This window comes from Myotis myotis, unplaced genomic scaffold (genome assembly GCF_014108235.1).
Source record: "Myotis myotis isolate mMyoMyo1 unplaced genomic scaffold, mMyoMyo1.p scaffold_m19_p_16, whole genome shotgun sequence".
Classification (NCBI taxonomy): domain Eukaryota; kingdom Metazoa; phylum Chordata; class Mammalia; order Chiroptera; family Vespertilionidae; genus Myotis; species Myotis myotis.
In genome coordinates this window covers 12,419,386-12,447,086 of record NW_023416320.1, presented here as the reverse complement: position 1 = coordinate 12,447,086, position 27,701 = coordinate 12,419,386, and the positions used below count along the sequence as shown (strand labels likewise).

The following is a 27,701-nucleotide window of genomic DNA, read 5'->3' as shown; positions in this document are numbered from 1 at the left end:
ATGCATGCTAATTGAATCTGAGTTAAAAGGTAGTTTTTATTAACCTTAGTAATTTGCACACAAAGGGACAACCCAACAATGCATGACTAGCTTGAGTTATCAAAACGAATAAAGCCATGGGAAGAAGAAATGGGAGTTTGTCTAATGAAATAAAAATGAAGTCGATCTCATTGTTAAGTCACGTTGCGAGTGCTAGAGTTAAGCTTTCCAGAGTCCTCTATGGTTGTGTGTGTCCTTGGAATGTCAGAGCAAGGAGTAAGGGAATCCACGGCCATGTACATTCTCTGGGGCCTGTTAGGGTGCCTCCCAAAGACATAGGATGAGTCTGGATGCCTGTACCTTATAGGCTTGAGTAGATGTTCTATAACGGTGCTTCTCAAATGTTGGGGTACGTCAGATTCACCTGTAGGGCTTTGGAAAAATGCAGTTGTCTGGGCCCATTCCCAAAGATTCAATATGTCTGGGATGTGGCAAAGAATTGGCCTTTCTCACAAGCTCCCAGGTGGGCAGATGCTGCCAGTCTGGCGTCAGACCACACTTTGAGTAGCACAGTTCCAGGGCAAATTAAAATCACTGAATTGTTTGGGTGCATCCCATGGTCTTTTCTAAATCTGTCATGGAGGTCCTATACAAACCATCCATGAAGTCTATGTGACAGATTATTCTTCTCGATCCTTTCCCTCTGGGGTGGACACAAACACCCCATCTGGGAAGATGAGGCAGTTAACTATGTGATAGACTTGCATACCACCTGCTCCAAAAAGTCCACTTGTTCTCAAGCCTGCAGTCTCATTCTAAAACACTCGTTCCTTTCGTAAGGGCATTGTCATCTCCTGACATTAAAATGCAAATATGCTTGGGATAATAAAAACTGCCACAAACTGAGAACTCACGGAATGTCAAGGCTGGGTCGAGCCTTTTACCAACGTGACCTGGCCTGATCCTTACAGCCCACCGTGCGGTGGGTATTAGCACCCTCCTCCAGCAGAGAAGTTGCTGCTTGCAGAAAACCGCGTGGCTGGTAGCAGGCCAACCTGTGAGATTTGAATCCGGGTCTGTTTGCTGCCAAAGGCCAAACTTTTAACCACTGCCTATATTTATCTTGCAAATCAAACAATACATCGTCACCAGATATTAACACCTTGTAGAGAAAAATCACAGCACAGCCTCCACGGCAACTAGCTGGTAGAGAAATGCTGTGGAAAGTTCGATGGGACAGAGAGACATTTTTGGATGATTGCAAATTCCTTCACAAAGAAGACTAGGTTGGGGTGCTGCACTGGAGAGAAGCAGAGAAAGCACCTCCATATCCTGCAGGCACCACGAAGACCCAAAGAAAAGTTCAAAAGTCAGCCCTTTGGGAAAAACAATGGGTGTTTCAGCAAAGGGCACTGAGCGTGGGTGAATGCGCAATGCTTTCATGTATGTTTCTGGCAAGTTACATTCTACACAGAATTATAGGATTGGGTTCCTTTTTAACTGTTACGGGCAGCATGATGGTAAATCATTTTGCTATCTTTTATTTTTTCACTTTTTTGCATATGACCAGTGGTGTATGTGTGTGATTCTGGAATGCCGTCAAAGGAATTTTTAATGCTTTCCCCTTAATTAAGTTTCACATGCTGGGTAAATTATAACTACCCCTTTTAATTATTTTTGTATATATTTCTGGAGATTAAAAGGAACGGTGTAATTAATATAAAAATTGCTTCTCTCCTGAAAGATGTGGATTCTGTCTGGACTAGTGAAATAATGAAGCTGGAATGCTTCAACTCAGGGCACTACTGCCAATTCAGTGTGCACACACTGAAGCCGAAAAAGATTTTTTTTAAAGCCAAGAACTCGGGGTGGTTTATATGTTTGAGAACTGGATATACAAGGAATCCATGTAGGGCGGCACCCAAAGCACAGGAAGAAAGGACGCTGGAGGGGAAGACAAACGGACCTGGATTTAATTTCTGTCCTCCTCTCACCAAGCCCTGCAGCCTTCAATGAGTTATGAACCTCTGAACTTGTATTTCCTCATCACCAAAAGCAAGACAGTATCTAAGACAACAGACCCCACTAGTACCGTGGTGGGTGACGGTCCTACTTTGCCCATCTGACCTGACCTCAACCATTTGGTCCTCTTTGTCTGTGAAGGTCACATGGGATCAGCTCAAACTCAGGAAACAGTGGAGGGTCATTCTAGGAGGATTCGCTCAGATTGAAACTAAGGTGGAATAAATAAACCTTAACCCAAGTAGGTTCTGAGATGTTTTTCAAACTCAAAAAAGCAGCTCCTTAACACCTGAATGACTCACAAGAAGTCTAATGAGTTACTTCCTTTAGAATGCTTTTCCCAAGCCAGAGGTCAATGTGCTTCCTTAAGTGTGTGGACACTTGCGCTGGGTTTTAGAGGCATTAAATGTATTTCCATCATTTGGTCCTGGCCCCTGAGCAAATAACAGGAACAGCACCAGTTTGTGCTGAATGTATATACAGTGGGACCTTGACTTACGAGTTTAATTCGTTCCGTGACGGAGCTTGTAACTCAAATTACTCATATGTCAAATCAAAAAGTGAACGAGTGAGACACGTGATGCTGGGCTGATGTTGTGGCATTCACTGTGGCGTTCACTGTGACGTTCGCTGCGCCAACTAGCGGTGGGGTATCTGAAGCTCGTTCGTAACCCAAATTTTCGCTCGCAACTCAAAGCAAAAAATCGGCCGAGAGACAGCTCGGCTCCTATCTCAAAAAACTCATTAGTCGGGACACTCGTAAGTCAAGGCCCCACTGTACTTCACAAACATTCGCTTGGACAATTCAGGTCAGTAGCTTTTTAAATTATTGCTACTTTGTGGAGTAGGAAACATGTACCTTCCCTCCTAATTAATGGTCACTTAGTCTTAAGGGGCCAACCTCGGAGTGGAACCTAAGTTCTGTCTACATATGAAGCCAGAGCCCTTTGATTTCCACGATAATACAACCTTACAAATGAGCACTTTTCCATACACAATCCGGAACTCTGATGGCAGAAATTATATGAAGACATAATCTGTGACTCATAGAATGTGACTGGAAAAAGAGTGACTCTTGATATTAAAGTAGGAGTTGATAATCTTACTACTAATGACTATCATATCCTCACAGATATCATTTAAGATGCAACCTGTTTCGGAATTTTCCCTTTAGGCTAAACCTAGTATTTTATTTGGGTTTGATGCACCTGTTTCTAAAGAAGGAATTGTATGGGCCAATGTTACATCAATGTTGTATTAGTCATAATTTTAGAGTAAGATAAGCATTGTACATGGTAGCCCAGCACTGTGTTCCATGTACATTAGTATTTTTATTCTATTTCATTTCATTTTTCAAAGAATGCTGATCCTGACTTGATTTCAAACTGACCAAAGGTCATTTCCTATGTGCAGACACATGTATCTATATGTGCACTGTGGCTTCTAACGCTGAACTTAAATCAACGTGGATGGGCTTAAAACTAAGCTCTTTTTATTCGTCTGTGTTACTCAATGATATTTAACTTCATTCAAACCATTTTGTCTCTTCAAACTCTTTTGTCGCTTACAAATCATGCCTGATGCTTTCTGGTAGTCTGCTGAATGCATGAAGACATGGACAGTGCTTTGGTAACGAACTTATTCTTGTACACGGCATGAACTGGTCGTGTTTTATTTCAGTTTTCCATTCTCGTTTCACTAGTTGTATAGTAACACCCTCAGGGACTGGTGTGGGACAAGAAGTTACAGGCACAGGAGCAGAAGTTACTGCCCGAAGTGGCAATCAGCCATCCTCTCAGACCTACACACGGGCTCCCTCCCTCTAGCACAATAGTGCCCAACCTCTTTCCACCCCAAATGGTATTTCCAGAAACTGTAATACTCCCCAGTTAAAGCAACACTAATTCATAGAAGAAAATTGAGTTCTTTCTCAAACGATGGTACTTTATTAGTAATAAGAGTCTTGAAAATTGCCATTCTATGATAAGACACTCGATTGCCTCTCAAAGACCAATTCTAGTGTCTGGCAGCCCTCCGTGTCAGCAATAATTTTGAAACACATAAAGTTGTACTTTTGAGATGCAGGCAGAACAGATTTAAACAAAAGAAATGGCTTTTAGGTAACGGGTGGGGCAGGACACAGACACGTGACAAGAACTGTAAACCCTCACATGGATTATCTTTCACTAAATTTGAACCACAGACTCAATCCCTTCAGCTGCTCAAGTTCCATTCAGATGAACCTCCACTTCCCATCGCCTCAATTACCCCGGGCCGCCCAAGCACTAGGCCACACTGGGAACAGACATGGGTAGTGAGTCTGTTATGTGTGTGACGGGAGTGGGGTGTGGGAGGCGAGACTGCACTGGCTATTCTAGTTTGTTACATGAGTGCTTTTTGCAATACCTGCTATTTGAATTACTCATGTTGCTATTCCTGTTTATTTCCCATTCATTATTAGAGGGTGGCAATATTATTTCAAAATTGAAATTCTAATTTTCTTAGATAGATTTCTTCAAGAAGATAACTTTGGCCTGGCCGGTGTGGCTCAGTCAGTGGTTGAGCATCGACCTATGAACCAGGAGGTCGTGGTTCGATTCCGGGTCAGGGCACATGCCTGGGTTGTGAGTTCAATCCCCAATGTGGGGCGTGCAGAAGGCAGCCGATCAATGATTCTCTCTCATCATTGATGTTCCATCTCTCTCCCTCTCCCTTCCCCCCCAAATCAATTATATATATGGAAAATAACTTTGTCCTTCAAGGGAGGAAGCTGTTGCCGCTGTCAGGATTTTCCTTCGTAATGTTGACTGACCACAGCATCTGGGGGCTGTCAGTGTGAGAGCAACCCAATCAGCAGCCACCTCAGAAAAGCCGCAGCACCTCTCTAAGCTGGGGTGCTTCCCGATCTGCGAGGTGGAGATGGTACCAGCACCCACCTCGGGGCTCGCTGAACAATGAGGAGCCGCTCATTTACTGAGCGCTCAGTTCTTCCCAGACCCCGTCTCTTCGGAGAAACCGGTGGCGGGCTCCGCATTCCTGGAGCCCCTTCAAAGAACTTTTTCCAGATTGGCTTCACCTTATTTTGGCTTCCGTATCTCCAAGGGCTTAATTTAATTTGGGGAAAACTTTCTCTTGGCAAGTTTGAGATTTTGTAAACACAAAGGAAAAACTTTAGGTTTGCCTGTGTTCACACTTGGGGGGGGGGGGGGGGTTGCGAAGACATAAAGCTTGTTCCTGTTGAAAGGGGCAGTGAGAGAGGGCCCCGGATAAATGCTGGAGGGCCGCCGAGACCACCAGCTCTGCGGTTCTGTTCAGTAAACAGATGAGTCTCATGAAACCATCAGATTCTGCCTCCAGGTACCATTTGTAATTTTTCAAGCCAACCGAATAGTACTAAAAAATGTGAGATCGCCCTAACCGGTTTGGCTCAGTGGATAGAGCGTCGGCCTGCCGACTGAAGGGTCCCAGGTTTGATTCCGGTCAAGGGCATGTACCTTGGTTCTGGGCACATCCCCAGTAGGGGGTGTGCAGGAAGCAGCTGATTGATGTTTCTCTCTCATCCATGTTTCTAACTCTCTATCCCTCTCCCTTCCTCTCTGTAAAAAAATCAATAACATATTTTTTTTAAAAAATGTGAGATCATCAGGTTATCTGTTGTTTCATTAAAATGAATCAACGAAGAAGGAAAATAATTGGGCCCCAAGCAAAACACATAAAATCAAATGAAAGCCTAGGTTATGTGTTTGAGATGAAAGCATGATCTTATATAGCTAACGAGAAAGGAAAAGTCCCACCAATTAGGGGGGAAAGAATGTGGTGTCCAGTAAATGTGAAAAAAGGGATGGAAGACAGGAATAAATATTTTACAGTTTTAAATACGGTGGATCTATGAAGTGGTTTTAGGGGTGTGTGTGTGTGTGTGTGTGTGTGTGAATTTTGAAAGCTCATATTCAAAACCAGTATCTCTTTAAGGGACTATTTCACCCTCTCATTAAAACAGATTCTCGCCTTAACTGGTTTGGCTCAGTGGATAGAGTGTCGGCCTATGGACTGAAAGGTCCCAGGTTCGATTCCAGTCAAGGGCATGTACCTTGGTTGTGGGCACATCCCCAGTGGGGGCTGTGCGGGAGGCAGCTAATCGATGTTTCTCTCTCATCGATGTTTCTAACTCTCTATCCCTTTCCCTTCCTCTCTGTAAAAAAATCAATAAAATATATTTTAAAAAAAAACAAAAACAGATTCTCAGAGGGGCCTCCCACCATCTCTCTGGAACATTACTTCTGTTGAACTATTCAGGGTTTTTAAATCATCAGCAGAAAGGAAATCATTTAGCAGAAAAGGTTTATTAAATAATAATGTCCTGGAACCAGATAAACACACTTCCCAGGAGCAGTAAGAAAAATGGTAAGTGAGCACATTCATTGCAATATTTAATTTCTAAATCTAGCTAAAAACTTTATTTTTTTGATAATTTGCTTTTAAATAATTTCTACTGTTTGGGAAACAATAATAATTTCTAGTTATGTTAAAAAGGAGTAATTTCACCCTGGCCGGTTGGCTTATTTGGACTCAGTCACCCTGTGCATTGAAAGGTCACTGGTTTTGATTCCCAGTAAGGGCACAGGCATGGGTTGCAGCTCGATCCCTGATCCCCAGTAGGGGAGTGTGGGAGGCAGTGGATCACATCAATGTTTCTCTTTCTCTTTCAAAAAATCAATACAAAATATTTTTTTTAAAGTCCTTGGTTTATTAGTGTATGTATAGCATTTCTATGCTAGCAATTAAGTCTTGAGTTATTAAAGAAGTTTCATCCTAAGGGCTATAGGATAATAAAATAATATTTTAAATATAAGAAATTAAAGTATCAAATACATATTTAGCCCCCCTCCCACCCCACCCCCCACCCTCACCCTGGCATCTAGAAAACTACAATCAAAATTGATTCTTTCAGAAAGGCACAGGAGCGAGCGTGACCCAGCCTGATTTCCCAGCTAGCTAGGCGCGTGCCTGCTACCACAGTGCTACCTACATACACAAAACCACACGTGGTGTTCATCAGCCAGTCAACACTGGTTGAGCATCTGTTCTGTGCCAGGCTCTCCAGCAGGTGTTGGGTATGCACAGCTAAAAAAATAAAAATCCTCTCTCAGTCAAGAAGCTCAGCATCTAGTGTGATGGACAGAATGTAAAATGTTAAACCAAGTGAAACATGGCCAAGCGCTACCGTCTAGATCAGCCGTGGCAAACTATGGCCCGCGGGCCGGATCCGGCCTGTTTGAAATGAATAAAACTAAAAAAAGAGAAGACCGCACCCTTTTATGTAATGATGTTTACTTTGAATTTATATTAGTTCACACAAACACTCCATCCATGCTTTTGTTCCGGCCCTCCGGTCCAGTTTAAGAACCCATTGTGGCCCTCGAGTCAAAAAGTTTGCCCACCCCTGGATAGAAACCAAAACCCTGCAGGGAGTGGATACCTCTGCCTGGAAGATCAGGAAGATCTCCCCCAGTGGGGACAGGGGAACGAGTTCTGAAGGGGTAAACGACCTACCAGGTCAAGAAGGAGGGGGGAGGGCTAGTCTAGGCAAGGGCAGCCTCGAAGGAGGAACAAAGGAGAGATAGGAAGTAACTAGAAAATCTGGCGAGGGGCAAAATAGGCCTATAGGTTTGGCGTTCAGAAATTTTAATAAAAAATATGTTACACTGGATTGAGACATGAGTAATAGTTAGGGTGTAGGGGAGGAAGTGGGCTCCTCTCGTAAGAAACACAAAGTGGAAGAAAGAGGAAGACCCAGCAATAGCTTGAAAGGAAGTCTGCAAAGATCAGGACCTGGGCGGATGGGCTGTTGGTGAACCATGGCGTTGTCCTGGACCCTTTCCAGAGTATCTAGAAAATTCTATCAGGACACCCCGATCCCCCAGGCACACCTGCTGAGGAGGAAGTGACCCCCACATCCCCCCCCAAAAAGCTGTTGTCTCCAACAAGATGAGCTTTTAGGACTCACACAGAAACGTGCATGTAATAACTAAAAACCCACCATGGCTCAAACATTGAAAATCTGCCTGACCTAAGACTAAACTTTTAAAAATACTTGCACTTTATGTTTTAAAATATATAACCTAAATAGCCCACCGTACTTTTATCACCTAAATGTTTTCTAACTGAAGTTGAAGACGAAAAGGAATGTCCTGTAGCTGTGGCTCTGGCACATGTCTATAAAACAGAGGGTGCCTCAGGCCAGGCGAGCTTGTGCCCACACTGAGAGCCGAGGACAGACAGCGGGACCCGGGCCCACACAGTGCCTGCTGCACGCCCGGCTCTTCCCTGCAGTGGAGGAGGCGGGACCAAGGTCCTGTCCTAATTTAGCTCTCACTCTGCCTGGACTCTCACCAGCCCTGAGGGTTTGGTGGTGGTTGTTATTTTTAAGTCGGCAGTTCTCAAGGGGTTTTGTTTTGAGTTGAATTTACGTTTTACTTTTCATATCTGCTTGGAAGTGTGGAGACAGTCTAGGAAAACATCAGAAATCACAATTCCATTTACTGGGGCTCTTGGTAAAGGAAGGTCGCCGGCCCTTACCCACCTGCAGGGACAGAGCAGGTTTGTACAATCCTGGGGGAGGAGAGGCCTCCAAGGACCAACACTGAAAGGCAGGGTGGGGAACCTCGGTGAAGAGAGGTGAGTTGCAGGGCACTCTTGTCTCCTAGGCCCATCTGGACCATGAGTTCATGCTGACTCCCTGGCTACCTGACTTTCTGGAAGATGGCAGCTGCCTGCCCAGTCCGCCTCCCCAGTCTGCCTCCCCAATCTCCACCCTCCCACTTTCTGCACAGCTCTGACCAGCCCAGCCCAGATTTAGCTATGAAAACTGCAAGAAAGCTCACTGGTAGGACACAGCCAGAGCCGGGGGGGGGGGGGGGGGGGGGGGGGGAGGGGACAGGGGGACACGACGTGTTACTTAATTGTAATCACAACTTGTATGTGAAAGTGGAGTATGACTCCAGACGACAGAGCTCCTCCCCCTGGACAGATCCGCCGGCTGAGTAATCCCCAGTGGTCAGCGTACCTGTCTTCTCACAGGCTTTTATTTGAACTCTCAGAGAAAACTATTTAGAAAGAGACTTGAAGAAATGTGTCGATTTAGTTGGAACTGATGTTTTCATGGAAAGCTTTAACTTAATATAGTAAAACTTCTATCAACAGGGCACAATTTAAAAACTGGCTCTTAAGAAATAGATCTGTAAGAGGGCACAGATGAAAATCCCATAATCACATGTTAATAGCCAAAGATGTGCTATAATTGCCTGCTAATTACCGTGGAAAAATTATAGGATTAATATTAACAATGTAACTCGTACATTCTGATGTATTATCATCACCTACAGGGAGAGGTTACTGAGAACCCAAATGAAAGAGAGTTTGACTGAAGAGGCACAGGGTTGATTTCACAATTTAACTACAAAATTATATCATTAATGGCTACACTGCATGTGACCCTCAAGTAATAATGCTTATTTGTATATGCTTGTGGAATCCGTCTGCGTACCTTACAATCCAGACCACCCATTCTGAAGATGCAAAAGCAGCCACCTCCATTCTTTCAGAACATCTACGTGGCAAAGCAGTAAAGTAACTCTTAATTGCATTCACCAGAAGGAAAGTCCAGGTGAATGTGCCTCCGTTTATCTGTTGTGGCTTCTGGCTTTCCTTCTATGAAGTTAATATTAATTATCGAACGTCTAATTTTCCTTCTCTGCTTGAAAGGGAATAAATAGAAAAATGCGCCTGCCCCTGAAAGTGGTTTGGGAATGATCCACTGTTTGGGTAGCCTTGATCGGTAGTCCAGTTCATTCTGTGACTTGTCTCGTTTCAGATATTTTTCCCAGTGGCTCACACTGTGCTAAACGAGGTCACTCCACTTGTCATTCACCCAGTGGGTGCGCATGAGCGTGTGTGTGTGTGTGTGTGTGTGTGTGTGTGTGTGTAGGATGATATGAGAGAAAAGTCTGAAGGCAGGCAGGAGGCAATAAAGAAGAGAGCTAAGATCTGAAGTCCTATGGGAGCTGAGGAATCATTCTGGTCTAAGAAAAGTAAACCTTGTAATAATATCAAAGTTGAAAAAACAGGTATGCCGGTCACACGCTTTTATTATTTGCCTTATTTGGACTTAGGCCACATTTCTATTTAATTGCTCCTCTCATTTTCTTGGGTAATAATTATAAGGCTAACTTTTCAAATAAAATAAAATTGTTCCTCTGCACCATGCAGATTGGCTACCAAGCAGGTTAAGGCAAGTATCTTCAAACCCTTGTCCTAGTCAGTCCGTCTTGGAGGTTTGGTGTATGACCTGGGGGAACAAGACAGTTCTTATCTCAGCTCTCGCACTAATTAATGGGGACAAGTCACCTAGGATGGTAGGTCAACAGGCCTCTCTAGGCTCAGTTTCCTTGTTTATTAGATAAAGATGTGGGACTCGTTAATAGAAGATACATGTTTGTGGGTGTGTGCACTTTGTGTGTGTGTGTGTGTGTGTGTGGTGTGAGGTAAAGAGTGGCGTAGACGTTTTGCAGGATAAACCAGTAATTAGTTTTAATATGCTCTACAATGAGTCTCTCACCCTAACCTAGTCACTAACCTCTCTGCCATTGATCATAGGGTTCTAGCAAGGAGAAGGTAGAATGTGTGCAAACATCCTTCTAATGTAATTGCTCAGGAATACTTTCTGGTACTCGACACAATGAGAACCTCCACTTTCTCTGCATTCGTTGGGACTGCAGCCTCTTGGTCAGCAGAACGGAGTAATAAAGCCTACACATGAGAAATTACTTATTGCTTGTGGAAACAGCATGGAACATGCTAAAAATTACTTCCAGACACATATATTACTGCCTGTGTTTTTAAGTAATTCCTAGAAACGGTAAGATCCAATCCTGACTTCCCTGCTTTACTCTGGGTCTCAGAGGCTGATTCTGAAACTGCCTTTGTTGGGAAGCACTTGTGGGAGATCAGGAGGCAGAGAGCGCTGGGCACGCCTTCGCCTCCCTGATCTTGGCACTGAGAGGAGTCTTTGCAGAAACTCCCCTGGAGTTCTACCTCCTTTTGGAAAGCAGGTCCCTCTGTGGCCACGGCTCCTGTGAGGCAGCCCCCATCATAGTCCCAGTTCTTTCTGGGTGGCACCTCTAACACCCACCACCTCCTCCTTTTGATCCTCAACCCTACAGGTAAGAGCAGCAGATTCCTGCAGCTGCTCATCTCTGGATTGCCTCATGGTGCCTCCAGCCCTTCCAACCTTTGCAACAAATTCCCTCCACGGCTCCACTTGGCATGGGCTCTGCTCCCCTGCCTGGACCCTGAGTCTCGTCGAGGGACCACAGGTCTCTAGGGAACAGACATTGTGCTTAGGACTATACGGACTCCAGAAGATGTACTGGGCACATTCAGTACTTCTTAATGGCAGGGAAGGTCTCTCGAAGGTTTCACTGCCTGACCACGCAGTACTATTAGCACGAGACATGTGTTAGAGTGAAGCAACACTGGATGGAGAATTAGAGATCTGGAACTCACTATCCAGGCATGTACCCTACAGCCAACCGAGCCTGGTCGTTCACCTCACAGAGGGATCAGAGTTCACATCACCTGCTTAGAAATGGACACGGTTCTTGCACATCTAATATATTACTATTATTGATGGGACACAGTTGACTTTCATAAATTGAAAGTGCTTTGCACTCAGCCCAATTTCTATTTCTCAGCCTGATTTTCACTAAATGGACCCACTAAGGAAAAGTGCCTAGTCTGGTGCCTGGCACATCATGAGAGCTGTGTGGGTCCTGGCTGTGACTTCCGTGCTGGGGACCTCCTGTGCATCATGACAACTTGTCGGTTCACCACAGACCGCGCAGGGAGGCCGAGGCCAACTCACCGATGTCGAGGACCCTCTGCTTCGCCGTGTGCTGCCGGGAGTGCCAGTATTTCCAGTACTTCAGCTGCTCGTCGCGGTTTTTGTCTTCACTGAAGACCACCATCACCACGCTCTGCAGAGGCGAGAAAAACGGAACTTACTTTTTGTTCTGGGCCTCGGTTGCTGCTTGCACGGTCTCCATTCGGAAAGTCCTACCAGAGGTGCATTTCTGAAATGCGGCTTTTCTCGCTTTACAAAAGCCCAGACATGCTCAGTTACATGGTTTTGTTTTAAAATGAGCCAACTTAAAAAAATGATTGGAGCTCGGCCAGCGTGGCTCAGTGGTTGAGCATCAACCTATGAACCAGGAGGTCATGGTCTGATTCCCCTCAGGGCTCATGCCCAGGTTGCAGGCTCGATCCCCAGTATGGGACATGGAGGAGGCAGCCGATCAATGATTCTCTGTCATCATTGATGTTTCTATCTCTCTCTCCCTCTCCCTTCCTCTCTGAAATCAATAAAAAATATGTTTAAAAAAATGATTGGAAATGAGAACAGCACATAGAAAAAAAAATCCTACATCATTTTTACCCTGAGTCATAAACAACCAGATAAACCAATTACCAGAAAATTTAATATTTTGTGAGGTAAGTAGAAATACAAAAAATAAATTTTTCTTGTACTAAAAAGAAGCATATTTTTGAAATTTCTTATCTTAAATATAGAATCTGGCACCATTTATAAAGGCGGAAGTATCAGTTTCCGGCCTAATTAAGTGCCTGAGGCTGGAATACTGGATTAATGAGAGAAATGCTAAAGTAATGAGAAGAACAGTAAAAGATGAGTTCATATTGATGAATACAGATGTACATCACAGATTATTTCATAGACCAAAAGATGCAAGATCCACTATGTTTTTTATTTCAATACAATGTGTGATGTGCTTTAAAAATGAGCTTGAGAAACTAATCATCCAAAAACTCCTTTCGGTTCTCAATGATAAACAGCCTCATTAAGCTAAATACTGTCTGTGATAATTCGCTGTCATTTAGACAATGAAGAAGGCACCAAAACCAAACAAATAAACAAGACCAAAGAACCCCTAATTACAGTCTCAGGGATATGACTCTCCCTTCTCACTCCATATCCAAAATACTTCCTAGTGGACATTTCCCCACCACTCCACAAGAATATTTCATTGATTTATATTCCTTCATAATTTCTCCTCCGTAGCATTTTACACACTGGCAGCACAAATCATTTTACAACAGGGCGGGAGAGTCCTGCAACCTCTTTTCAGAGCTCTGCTATTCTTTTCCTTTTCAGTAGAGAAGGATTACCAGTTCCCTCCCTCTCTTGGTAGGAGCGAGAGTGCCAGAAGCTGGCAGGCTTCCAGGGCACTTTCATTTCCCACAAATAGGACTAACACTCACGAACGTGAACATTCCTCCATGTCACTCCTGGGAGGGGTCATAGCATGCCTCGCCCCTTGGCTCCTGAGGAAGCACTGGGCTGCGAGGGCTTTTAACCAAAAGGCTCCAGGGACACAGATGAACTGCATCCTCCTTTACAGAAAAGAAAGCAGCAGCAAATATTGAGAAAAATGTTCTGACTTACGGCTACTCACTGGAAAAATTAAAACCAACTGATTGCAAACAACAGCAGCAGCAGCAGCGAGGTAGCACACAGGCCATGAATGAAGCTGGGAAAATTCCTTGGATACGTTCGGAAAGCATGTTCCAACCGCCTCCCTTGCCCGGGGCTTATTGGTTACTGATTAAAATGATAAACTGCGAGCCAATCAGTTCTCTTGCCCCAACTCTCTAACATTTGTTCTGGAGTTATTTATTTTAGAATTGTTTTCCACACCCTTCCCACAAGGCCCTGAGGTAGAAACTGCATTCCTCGGATCCCTCTGATTTCCTGGAGAAACGCGGCCCGTACCCTGACTTTGCTGATGGGGTGTCGGAAGCATTTGTTGTCGCCCGTCTCGCTGAGCGTTATGGCATAGAACTGTCCCTTGTTGAGGTAGGTCATGGGGCCCTCCCCCTGCTTCTGGCGGAGAGACTTGGTGGCCTCCAGGGTGTACTGAAACGTGCCGCTGTTGAACAGAAAACAAGCAGTGGTCAGAGTCACTCACTTGAACACTACTGATCAATTTCACATTGATTATCACTTGGTATGAATATTAACCAATATTTACTCTGTTTCAGAGACAAAACACAACAGATGGCAAAAGAGATGAGGCCAGACCAAAGGTCACTGCTAACACAATGTATACAGACAACATTTTTAATAGGGGCTCATAAACCAGGCGGGGAGGAAGTCCATGACGTGCCTGGCCAATGGTGCGAGGCCGTGCTAGGAAAACCTCTGTTGGGCCTTAGCTGGCAATACACAATGCCTGAAGTTGAAGAACTTATAGAGCTTGCCACTTTTATCCTAGTCACAAACCAGATGTGTGAATGCTTTTGTTCAATTCACATACATGTAAATCGCCGTCTGTTTGTCTCACCAAGATATTGCAAATATATTCTACTTTTAAAAACTTCAAAATGTGAAAACCAAAACTCAAAACTACTAAACATTCATTACTAAACATCTAGTTCCATAACAGGGAGTATTTTTTTTTATTTTTGTGTTTTGTTTCCTAAGCCTGCAAAAGCACTCATGACAGGTATATGTGAACAATGGTCCATGGGCCAAATCCAGCTCATTGACTGTTTTTGTAAATAAAGTTTTATTGGAACACAGCTACATTCCTTTGTTTAGTGAATGTGGATGGTGCTTCTCCATGGCTGCTTTCACACTGCATAGTGGCTGTGACTGCAAGCCACCAAATCTAAAATATTTACTAGATAGCCATTACAGAAAATGGTTGCAAATGATCGCTCTAAATGATTTCCCTAATATTTTAAAAATATGGTTTAACTTAAAAAACAAAAACACTCATTTTCCCAACTTGGAAGAAAAAATCAATTGTTTAAAATGAGCAGCAGGTATGAATCATAATCTCTTTAAACATGCTCATTCAGAAATATTTATTGCTGCTACACCACAGGATGGCAAACATTGATGACACAATAACAAAAACTGTATTTTCTGAATCATCAGAATCTCTTCATTGAGTCTAACTATTTTTTAGCCCTTAAAATGGCTTACAAGATTATTGGCAACTCTTGCTTCCTATGTTGAACATTTTTGCAATGTCTAATTTTTATAATGAGAAACAATTTGAAGGACAGAATAATATTCCTCTTACATGATAAAAATCATAGGTTTAAGCTGATAAACTAAAAACATTCCAGAATATGTCTTAGACCAAGGTGGGAAATAAATCATTCAAGACAGAATCAATTCCACTGTCATTTTGTATAAGCAATTCCATATAGCCACTGAATCATAAAATTCGTGGCCTGGACAGGATATTCAGGACTGCCTACACCAGTAGCTTGCACCTTGTCGAGGGCACAGGCTGTTTGAAAATGAGAAGAAAGCTGTGAGCCCTCTTCCCAGAAAAAAGCACATATGAACATAAATGGTTCTGAATATAATTTCAGGGATCTCTCTAGCCCTCTCCCTTCCTCTCTCAAATCAATAAAAATATATATATATATATATTTTTAAAAGATTAGAAAGTATAACTTGGGGTACATTTACTTTCTTTTTTTTAAAATATATTTTTATTGATTTCAGAGAGGAAGGGGGAGACAGAGGTATATAGAAACATCAAAACATCAATGATGAGAGAGAATCATTTATTGGCTGCCTCTCACACACTCCCTACTGGGGATTGGGCCCACAACCCGGGCATGTACTATTATATGCCCTTGGCCGGAATCAGACCTGGGACCCTTCAATCCGCAGGCTGACGCTCTAGCCTAGTGGTTCTCAACCTTCCTAATGCCGCGACCCTTTAATACAGTTCCTCATGTTGTGGTGACCCCCAATTTCATTGTTACAAATTGAACATAATTAAAGCATAGTGATTAATCACAAAAACAATATGTAATTATATATGTGTTTTCCAATGGTCTTAGGTGACCTCTGTGAAAGGGTCGTTCAATCCCCAAAGGGGTCGCGACCCACTGAGCCAAACCAGCTAGGGCTTGGGGGTACATTTAAAGGCTCATCCATTCATCAGTTTGCAGGGGCATCTCCTGGCAACCTACCTTGATGTCTGGTCATACATGTATTCCTCGGCCCCGACTGAAGCACTCCGAAATTTCTACAAAATATCCAAGTTATAGAAATTAAAACCAAGAAGTGAGTCATTATTACACATTTTAAAAAGTGATAAACGTATCCAAACTGTTTTGTCCTCACCTTAGAAAGGACAATTACATATTTTGGGTATTACATTTCCAGCTGTAGCGAAAAGGGCTGCCATTTGTGCGCAAAACCCACACATCGCCCGCACGATGGGAACTGCCCTCAACAAAAAGCATTTGTACTTTGTGTATTATTCATGTGTCTGCAGGTGTTCTTAAAGTGTTTGCAGGTTCTGGAAACTGTTTCCTCAAACATATAAAACATCTCTTCCACTTTCTATTACCTCTAATGCTTATTCCAAGTCAGAGAATCTGAGTTACTGGAACAGGAATTATACACATCATAGTCCAAGCATTATAGTAGAGTGGTTTGGAGCATAGTTTCTAGAGCAGGACTGTGTAGGGTCAAGTTCTAGCTCTCTTGCCTGCTGGCTGTGTGAACTGAAGCAAGGGCCATACTTTCTCCACCTGAAAAATGCCTGCTTATAGTGATTAGAAGGGCTAAATATGCGAATGAAGTATAAGAACAGTAAGCGTTATACAGTGGAACCTCGATTTTTTTAACTTAATTTGTTCCGGGAGGCTATTTGAGAAGCCATGTGTTCATGACAGAGAATCAAAGATTCAGATTTAAGCTTCTTTTATAATCAATCAATCAATCAGCAAAGCATTTAATGGGAATTTTTTGAGGCTTTATCATCTTGGTGCCAGGAGAAATATAGAAAAACTATACAGCACTGTCCTTGGAGAGATAAAAATTGGTGGGTAAATTCACATGAAAAACAACAAAAGAACAAAAGTACAGCAAATGACTATGTTGAATCATTCACTTATTCATGCAGGTGTCCTGACTGGAAAAGCACAGAATGGGCATTGCCAGGAAAGGAAAACCAGCAATATTAGAAGATTTCATGGAGACTGTGAACTTTGCTCCGACCCTTGGAGCCAAAGAGAACCCTTTACTGAAGAAATTAAAAGAAAGTAATCCGGGTGAGAGAGGACCACCATGATTCAAGACAAAATGATAGGTACAAATGTGGTACATAGATGGAGTCAAGGACATAGGCCTGCCCTGGTTATGAAGGAAGGACCTGAAAGTCTACACTAGCCACTAGTCAAACGTGAAGTTGATTAGAATTAAATAAAGTTAAACATTCAGTTCCTCAGTCGACCAAATACTACACTGACACATGGAAGTAGTGGCTACCATCTGGGACAGCATAAAAGACAATTTCCATCGTTGCAGAAAGTTCTATTGGACAGGACGAATTTATGAAAAGGTATTTATACTTAGTTCAGTTAAGAATTAGGAAAATTGGAGTATGAGGATAGCATGATAAAAAATATATTTAAGGAAGTATTTTAGAGATAGAGGGGATGCATTTCTAAAGTCTTTGCAGGAATATGTAATAACCTGCAACAACACAGGGTGAACCAGAATTAATAAACATGGCCTTGAATAAATTTATTGTCCATGCCATAGAGCTCTGCAGCCTGAGGATAGGCTACCCTACTAAAACATATTGGACTTGTAACGTCTATGATTCTAATCCCCGGGTGATATGAAAAGGTGTGATATACTACAACTGTTCAGACTCAAAGAGATTTGTCTATATGCTGACTGAAATGAAGAATCGCTCCAATAACTATTAGTGCATGTGAACAAGAACTATGAAAAAAAAGTTTATATGTTTTAGACACAGAATTACTATTCTCAAGTTTAAATTTTTTCCCTTAATTCTGTTACACTGTCTTTCAAATTTAAAAAAAATTAAATGTAGAGTCCACTTGGGATCTATCACCATCCTTTATGAGACATGCTCACACTAATGGGTCACATGGCCCTAAATGATTTAGTATGAAGAATTAGAACCAAAATGTTAGGCCATTCTGGCTACAGTTACCAAGTTTTCACAACTGTTTGGAAATCTTTCGATATAATTTGTAGGATGCCTAAAGGCAAGCAGACAGCCAACGTCGCCATTGATGTAGCGCATCTATATATTTCTTAATTATTTAGGCCAAACTACTCCCTTCCTGATACCACTATACACACACACACACACACACACACACACACACACACACGAGTCAGTCTCTACTAGCGAACGAAACCTGCTCATTCAACAAGGGTCTTAGACATTTTAATAATATTCCTAAAGGAATACTAGATTTTAGACGAATTTTCCTTAGTGAAATTTACTTGGTGAGGTTACTGAGCTCACCTAATCTATAGCCTGTTGGCAACGCCACAGCTCAAGATCATAATAGAGCATTCCATTTAATTCACATCAGATTGAAATACAATATGCAAGGTAAACACCGATTTCCAAGACCAGGAGAGTAGTTCAAATATTCCAAATATTCCAAATACAGTGGGAATAATCTTCATATATAGTTTCTGGTAAGTTACTTTCTCATGCACCTAAAAATAAAACCCCAAATACAATAGCTTCCTTTCACCAGCCTCTTTATCTACAACACAAACACAACTGATAACACATCCCCCAAATAGCATGATGGTTCGTTGACATTGGACAACATCCACGGACTCTTCTGTGACTAATGGAATATTTCTACACCATGTAAGAAAAACATCAGGGCAGCCCTTCAGTGAAAAAGCATGTACCTCACATTCCCATGTGGAGTGATTTTTAAACAAACAAGCAAGCAGAGATCACTGTTTCTGTAAACTCTATGGGCACAGGAGAAGAATAGGTACAAAGTACATATACACACACTTGATTATTGAAAATACAAATTCTTTCTTGAATATTCAATCAGACAAGGTCGAAAAAAGTTATATTGTTTTTTAAAAGCATAGGCAGACAACTTTAGCTACCCTTTGGGAAGGTTACAAACTAGAAGAGGTCAAGGCAAACACTTTAAAAAATAGGAAGTTTCCACACAAAAATTTCTTCATTCCTTATAAATATTTAATTTTTAAGATCAAAACTAAAACAAAGGAATCTGTCAGCTAAGCGTCAAAAAAAAAATATTCCTCCTCCACATACCTAGACCAATGGTTTATTAAAACCTGCTCCTAATAAAAGACACAAACACATTTTTAAAAATAGCCGTCAACTCACAGTTCAATTCATTTATCCCACTTTAAAAGGAAATAGAGAACAAAAGTTAGCTGAGGGGCCCAGCCGGTTTGGCTCAGTGGGTGAGCGTTGGACCCCTGAACCAAGAGGTTACTGGTTCGATTCCCAGTGGGGACCCTTTCCTGGGATGCCTGGTGGCGGCTGTGGCTTGATCCCCAGTGGGGGACAGCCGATGGATGTGTTTCTCTCTCATCGATGTTTCTCTCTCTATCCCTCTCCCTTCCTCACTCTCTAAAATCAATAAAAACATTTTTAAGAAATAAAAAAATTCAACAGATCTTAAATAAAATTTGTTTCTAAATTTAAAATGAACTTAGCTGGGGGTTCTGGATTTGGGTTCTTGCTACTAACGAGAGCGCGGGGACTTACCTCGGAGGTTCCGTCCTTGAAGCTCTCGCTGTAGGTGCTGTCCGGGGTGCTGCGCTGGTCATCCTTGAGGTAGGTGTGGCTGGCCATGGCGGGCGCGCCGTACGGAGTCTGTTCAAAGATCACCACGCGCTGCTCCTCCCCGTCTCCCCGCGGATAGTGCACGGGCGGGGCCATGAACACTGGCGTGAAATCTTCGGCTTTCACCACCGTGATCCCCGACACGGGGATGATGGCCGGGCTCTCGGGGACGCTGGCGCTGTACTGCTCCCGCTTGGAATTCTCCAGGTGGTCTTGGTTTAGGGACAGGTTCACGGGGACAGTCTTTAGGACCTGGACTCGGTTCTCTCCTCCGCTCAAGTTACTCTGGGCTTCGCTGGTGCCAAGACAGTTTCTGTGTGTTGAAACCCACCCCAAAATAGGATAGAGTTAGAGAGCTCGCCGTTTTGCAACCCTTGATAAAATAACGGCTGCAGGCGATGATCAGTGGGTATGAACGTATCATCATCAGAGGAAAGGCTGACGGCGAACTTCACAATGGGATCCAAAGGCTCTCTGCATCCCTAGGAGGACAACTACACGTGTGTGCCTCTTGCAATCAGCCCCACCTAGCAAGTGCTACTACTTTAAAAAAAAATAAAAGAAGTTGACCTTAATTCTAAGCAAGCCTTTACATCTAACTTCCAGCTCTCGGGCAACACAGGAGCTGGAAGAAAGACTTAGCCAACATCATAAAGAAGCGATCAGACAAACCAGAATGCCGCACGCACGTCCTACTGACCTGGTTTCTTCAGTAAGTCAGAGGCACGAAAAAGGGAGAAGGATGGGGGGCTTACTCTAGACTTGCAGAAATGTAAAAAGGCATAACAATCAAATATGATGAGAGGGTCTTGTTTGGATCTCGCTCTGAACAAACCAAAGAGGCATTTATGAGGCAACAGGATTTTTGAGGCAATTGGATATGGACTGGGCGTTAGGTGATATTAAGGAAATATGTTAATTTAGTTAGGGGTGGTAAGGATTTTGAGATTATGTAATGAAGTGTCCTGGGTTTTTTTAGATATACAAATCAGAAGGAGTTGCGGTAAAATGACATGACTTATTTTAAATTCTATTGCCATCGGAAAAAGAAAAGGAAGGGAAGAGAAAAGGTAGAGATTAAGCAAGTGTAACAAACGTTATCACTGCTGAATCAAGAGGATCAGATGGGCATTTGGGGGTCACTACATGGTCCTCTTTACTTCTGCAGATGTTTAAAAACTTTCAAAAGAAAACATTTTAAAATAGTTTTATTAAAAAAGGCAGGAGAACTAATATGGTCATTTGAGGGCGGGTGAGAAGGATATTTTCCACTTCCCTATGGACTACACTAAAATTTAGAAATTGTAGGAAAAGTAAGAAGTGAGACTTTATCACTTAAATATTTTCACTAAATGAAGGAGTAACATGAGCTCACTCATAGCCTTAGCACTGAATTACATTCGGGGCTTAAGGAAGTGGTGTAACTGTAAAAGAAGATCTCTCAGATCTCAGACCTCCTGGCTGGTACAAAGAGAAAAGAGGATTTAGAAAATTAATTCTTGCCAGGCTAGAATAAAGTATTTTCATTTATACTAAAGAATTCTGGGAGAGAGCAGAAGCAGAGAGAGACTGGTTAATGGAAGATTATTATTGGTAACAAAATGATTTTACTAGCAAAGTGTCTGTGGTCAGTAAAATCTGAGGCCACCTCTCACTTATTTATTGATTACTCTGATGGATATCCAGAGAAAATACATGTCTTGCATGGAGCCCTGTCCCCGATGTCTGCTTTATTTAAACTAGCATGTTCCTTGTAGGGCTTCCCAGCATCTCTCACAGAGAGATATTCTAATAAAATTGGTTCTCCCAAGAGTTGAGCTCTCTTGGCTCCTCTCTATAAAGGAAGCCCATTCGCTTCTGAGCTTGCCTAACTCTCAAGCAGGACTTGGTATTTCAGCTTTGATTTTTCAGATAAAACTTCAAAGTGAAGCTGGAGGAAAGAATAGCTCTGCATGAACACAGCCAACAGAAAAAATATCTACACTTCTCTGAGTCTGTCACAGATCTGTACAAATCATTCTAGAAAATAACCCTTTAAAGAATAAAATCGCAAGCCTACAAACATTCTGGCTTTAAGTAATAACCTGCTTTCGTGGCCAAATCAAGCGCTGAATCTGTATAGAGGACACAGTGAAAATTAAGAAATTATGTTTAATCTGAATCCAGTTAGCTGGAGGATGCCAAAACCCAGACCACCCATTTATATCAGCATTTCCTAAGCCCCATTATTTAGAACATGTGCATGGAATGTTAATAGATGTTCCTCAAAGAAAGGAGTCCATGATAAAATCAGCATTAAAACAAAACAAAAAAACTCTTTGCCATAACAAGACCACCCTGGTGGGTCACAAACACCACGAACAAGGTAAAGGCCCCCCAGGCGTTCCTTCACCTGTTTAATTGTAACCCAGAATTTCTGAAAGCCATTTTACCCCAGACCTTTTTGTGGAGGATTAACTATTAATACTGGTGGGTAATGTCCTGCAAGTTGAGTGTAGAAGTGTTGGTCTACATTTATTAGCTACCAAAGCAATTACCCAGTTTCCACTCCTCTGGGCTTGGAACTAGTGTAGTCTTAATGGCTTTGCCAAAATATGACAAGTTAACCAACTCCTCTATAGGTAAAGAGTTCATTTTCGTCCACATTTCTTAATTCTTTTTTTTTTAAATATATATTTTATTGATTTTTTACAGAGAGGAAGGGAGAGAGATAGAGAGTTAGAAACATCGATGAGAGAGAAACATCGATCAGCTGCCTCCTGCACATCTCCTACTGGGGATGTGGCCGCAACCCAGGTACATGCCCTTCACCGGAATCGAACCTGGGACCCCTCAGTCCGCAGGCCGATGCTCTATCCACTGAGCCAAGCCGGTTTCGGCCATTTCTTAATTCTTTAAATCATATAAAATGCCGGAATTCTAAACAAAAACGTAAGTCAGGAGATCTTTGGTGTTCTTAGAGATGAGCAAACGATGGAGTTGTATAAACCTAGCTGAGTCATTATTATAGGATGAGGAGATAGCAGGCTCAGCAGCATTCTTTAACGTGCAGGTGGGCCTCTGTAGAACAGCATTGCCTTTCAAAGCTGATGCAGGAGAACGTCTAGAACAGCGGTTCTCAACCTGTGGGTCGCGACCCCTCTGGGGGTCAAACGGCACTTTCACAGGGGTCGCCTAAGACCATCGGAAAACACATATATAATTACATATTGTTTTTGTGATTAATCACTATGCTTTAATTATGTTCAATTTGTAAAAATTAAAAATCATCCTGCAGATCAGATATTTACATTATGATTCATAACAGTAGCAACATTACAGTGATGAAGTAGCAACGAAAATAATTTTATGGTTGGGGGTCACCACAACATGAGGAACTGTATTAAAGGGTCGTGGCATTAGGAAGGTTGAGAACCACTGTTCTAGAAAAACATCCCAAAAATGGATGATTAAAACAAAGTAAGAATTATTGTGAGATACCGACTCACCTGCAATATAATTTAAAACTGAACCAAATATTATAAAAGGAGAAAAATGCAATGCTAAGAGTGGTGCATTCAAAATACTTTTAAAAGTAATTTTGGATTATGTCATTGAAAGTCTGTTTTCCAAAGAAGCAACTTCTGTACGCAGTTGTAATGATATCATGTTAGCACGCGGCACCTTAATTCATGAATGCACCGCCGATCAAATGATATCCTCCCAAATTCCATTCAGCCAGCGTCTACTAAGTCACAATTAGTCTATACAAGGTGGTTTTGTGCATTCCTCACTGCCAGCTTTCTTAAAGGTATTCCATTAAAATCACAAAAATAACCATTAAAATACAATGAGCGCCTGTCACTTGAAAGGTGTTCTGAAAAATGCTTTCCTAAAACATGGTTCTTTTGTCTATTATGATGCAGACAGAGTACACATCTGAGACTCATTTGCACCCCCATCCCTCTATGATTGCTGATATGGGACCTTGCAGACAGCATAGTCTTCACTTAATAAATAGTGGCTAGATGGAGGAAAAGCTACAGGGCCTAAAGAGTGGCAGCCTCCTATTCCCTGTCATCACTACTGCCAACCGGGACCCAGGGCCCACGGCAGCATGGGGCATCAGCAGGTCCCTGCGGATCTGCAAATCAGATGCAGCTAGTCATAATCATCTGCTGGGGCACACCTTGGAGATGATGCCATAGCTTGGGGCTGCTAGTTGGTGGGGTGCCCCCACTGCTAGTCATATAATAAGATCATAATGTCACAAGCAGTCCCTATCAAGGCCAGGTAAGAGTCTGACTTAAGTGCCAGCAGGGGATTTCATTTCTCCTGGCTTCATATTTCCATTTGAAAAAACCTGCAGTTGAGAAATACTGTGGGGGCTCCCTCCCTTCTGCCGTGGAAGAGATGTATTTGGCCGCTTAGGCAGAAGTAGCTGAGCAGGATGGTTCAGTCCCTTCTAGTTTCCTCCTTATGTCTGGATCATCTTGGTCAAAAAGAGGTGACACGCCAGTCACCACAGACCGGATGAGTAAGCGTACCTAAGGCAAGACTGAAATGATACAAATTGCAGGAAAGGAGTATTATGTAATGATCTCCCTGACATCTGTCCTGTGCCTCCTCCCTGACAGTGTCCACTGCTACCCAGAGCCTCTTCCTCTACCTTATCAAAAGCAAGCTCCAAGTGTCTGACCCCCTCAGGAGCCTGATCACAGTGACACAGCCATGGGAGTGGCAGAAACCTCACCTCGGCAGTGGGCTATCTAACTATGGGGACTTTCAGCCTCCCCGGAAGTGGGTAGGTATATCAAGAGCCTGCCGGTGACCCTTCGGATGCACAATCAAAAAAATGCAATTTTCTCTCCCTACTGAGAGATCGGGTTTGGGCCCAGACTCCCAAAGACAGTTAGAGGAGGCTATGACCCTATCTCCTATAGGTTAGTGCTGTTTGAAAAACAAAAAACAAGCAAACAAGAACATAGAACAAGAGATTTTTGGAAGCCAGGCATCTTCCTTTAACTAACACGGTACCTTTTGTCCTGATCTTCTTGGTTGTCACTTGCTTTGCTCACAGACAGCAGCCTCTTGTCCCGAGGAACCTGGGAACGTCAGAAACCATCAGTGAGACTTACATAGATGCAGCTGTGACCATGTGCAGAGCTAGAAACCAATAGGAACAGAAAAACTGAAACGGGACACTCTCCAGAGGAAGGCAGCAGATTTGCTATAGCCAGGAGCTGGTTAAAGGTGGAGTAGGTGCGACGACAGTGGACCAGACACAAAGGGGTGATGCTAAATGGAGGGCCACACAAGCATGATTCTGCTGTGCACTGCTGACACAGACAACCGTCCTGAACCTGAGCCACTCCTCAGCCCTCCCCACCTTGGGAGGGGATGGGGGAAAGGAATATAATAAATGAAGGATGGATCTGGACATCTGTGCCCTACAGCAGACAGGAACCATCTTGGAGTTACAACAAGCATCCTATTATGGAACAGGGACTGACCCTCTACTCTGATGAGGGGCTGCAGGTGCTGACATGAAGGGGAGCAAACTGGGCAGGGACTGCACTGTTCAGTGAGGGAGCAGCATCTGATATTCCTGGACCACCCTTTACCATCCTCTCTACATAGTTCAGGGACCTGCTTCCACAGTTTTTTCTTCTAACACACTTTTATTGTCTACACAATGCCGATACACTGCCTGAAACATGATTGGAAAGTACTACTTGGGAGAGGCGCATCCCACCAGCAGTTTCTGATCACCATCTAATCACCCTACTGCAGCTCAGATTGTTTGCATATCTCCGCCATAGTTTTCACACATGGAAATCGCAGGTTTGGATTTGGTTGGTTGGATAGTTTGGGGGGGGCAGGCGGGTGTTTTACTTTGTTCTTTCTAGATCTTCCTTCTAGCCAAACTCCTCTGCATCTAAAATGCAGTCCTCACTATTTTGACATAAAAGAGCATTTATGAGAAGTGTTTCTCTTCTGAATTCCCCTAGCAATTCTTACAATTTCCACTCACCTGGATTATATGCCAGCCCAGTCAACTGGACTGAGGAGACATCATAGCAGGGTGGCTAAGGGTTAAGACCTACTCTGGGTTCAAATCTCCAGCTCTACCACTAAATAAACTCTGCCTCACTTTCCTTATCTATAAAACAGGCTTTATGGTAGTTTTAGACCTCACAGTTTTCAGTAAAATTAGATGAGTTAATTTTTTAGAAGCATTTAGATTGTATGATACAAGTATCCTATATAATAAAAGGCTAATATGCAAATAGACCGAACTGCAGAACAACCGAACAACCAGTCGCTATGACATGTGCTGACCACCAGGGGGCGCGCATGGAACATGGCAGGCATTGGCCACAACAGGATGGTGGAGTGGGTGAGTGGGGGCACCAGACCAAGATGGGGCGCCAGTTTCTGTCATCGGTGGCGAGCCTCTGGTGGTTACTAAAAATTCGTTGCTCCCGCGTGCTGCAGTCCGGCCCAGCGCTTGCACCTTCTGCTGGCACTGGTTCTGCTCGCACCCGCTGCCAGCGCCCAGCACTGGCCCTAATCGCTCAGTGCCATCAGCAGGTGTGAGCAGCGGCTGCCGGCTCCGATCACTCCTGAGGGCTTTTACATCTCCCCCTGCTCCTGAGGGGTGATCGGGGCCAGCAGCCGCCACTCACACCCACTAGTGGTGCTGAACGATTGGGGCTGGCGCCAGTAGTGGGTGCGAGCGGAGCCGATGCCGTCAGCTCCTGGGAGCAGTGGTGGGAGCAGGGCTGCCAGCAGACAGAGGACTGGGAACTGTGGTGGGAGGGGCCAGCTGAGGGCCCGGAGGATGGGCCGAGACCCGCCCCTGTGCCCCCCGCAGCCTCACAGCCCAAAGTTCCTTTCAAGGTGCATGAATTCATGCACTGGGCCCCTAGTTTCTTAAATAAAAATAAAATAAATCAACTATAAGTTCTTCATTCACATGTCAATGTTGAGAGTCTACATGCAACACTCCTGACATTGCTAAATGCTGGGTAGAAATGAGATTAATAAAACCTTGTTCCTATCATCTACTAAAGATAATATATAAACATAAAAATTCAATACACAGCACAACCATGTTCATAGCAGCATTACTCACAATAGCCAAAAGGTGGAAACCTCAATGTCCATGTATAGATAAATGGATAAACAAAATGTGGTATATACATACAATGGAATATTATTCAGCCTCAACAATGAAATTCTGATACCTGCTATAATAAAAACAAACGTTAAAGACATTACAAGCCCGGTTGGAGTGGCTGAGGGGTTGAGCTCGACCTATGAATACGGAGGTCAGGGATCGATTCCCAGTGCGGGCATGTGCCCCGGTTGCAGGCTCAATCCCCACTGGGGGATGTGCAGGAGGCAACCAATCAATGATTCTCTCTCCTCATTGATGTTTCTATCTCTCTCTCCCTCTCCTTTCCTCTCTGAAATAAATAAAAATATATTTTTAAAAACTTTAAAAAATAGATAAAGACCTTACAATAAATCCCATGGGACTTAAATCCACGTACTTCCCTCTGAATGCCTGCTTCCTGGTTCAGCCACCAACAGCCCTACTTTCTTATTCTTCTTAAAGAAGACCCTTTAACATTTCATGTAATATTGGTTTGGTGGTGACGAACTCCTTTAGCTTATTCTTGTCTGGGAAGTTCTTTATCTGTCCTTTGATTCTAAATAATAGCTTTGCTGGGTAGAGTAATCTTGGTTGTAGGTCCTTGCTTTTTATCTCTTTGAATATTTCTTATCAATCCCTTCTGGCCTGCAAAGTTTCTGTTGAGAAATCAGTTGACATTCTTATGGGAGCTCCTTTGTAGAAAGTAACTGACTGCTTTCCCCTTACTGCTTTTTAAGATTCTCCCTTTGTCTTTAACTTTTTACATTTTAATTATGATTGTATTTTGGTGTGGGCCTCTTTGTGTTCATCTTGTTTGGGACCTTTTGTACTTT

At 43.1% G+C, this 27,701-nt stretch overlaps 1 protein-coding gene and 1 long non-coding RNA gene across 9 annotated transcripts in view; one reads left to right on the top strand and one right to left on the bottom strand.

Moving 5' to 3' along the window:
• Positions 1-27,701, bottom strand: part of GRHL2 (grainyhead like transcription factor 2) — a 120,924-nt gene that overhangs the window by 47,888 nt on the left and 45,335 nt on the right. For 7 of the 8 annotated variants that reach the window (XR_004972441.1, XR_004972442.1, XM_036337933.1 and 4 more), the window contains 5 exons: positions 24,744-24,811; positions 19,650-20,040; positions 16,075-16,130; positions 13,772-14,003; positions 11,924-12,035 (listed from right to left, as the gene is read on the bottom strand). Coding sequence is in view for 6 of the 8 variants with exons in the window: in XM_036337933.1 (XP_036193826.1) it covers positions 11,924-12,035; positions 13,772-14,003; positions 16,075-16,130; positions 19,650-20,040; positions 24,744-24,811 (859 nt within the window). In the remaining 2 variants the exon portion in view is untranslated. The remainder of the gene's footprint in view (positions 1-11,923; positions 12,036-13,771; positions 14,004-16,074; positions 16,131-19,649; positions 20,041-24,743; positions 24,812-27,701) is intronic. The other variant, XM_036337932.1, reaches the window with a different exon arrangement.
• On the top strand, positions 13,764-17,632 carry LOC118670696. Its single transcript, XR_004972448.1, has 2 exons — positions 13,764-13,930; positions 17,016-17,632. It is a non-coding gene; the product is annotated as an uncharacterized LOC118670696 (long non-coding RNA).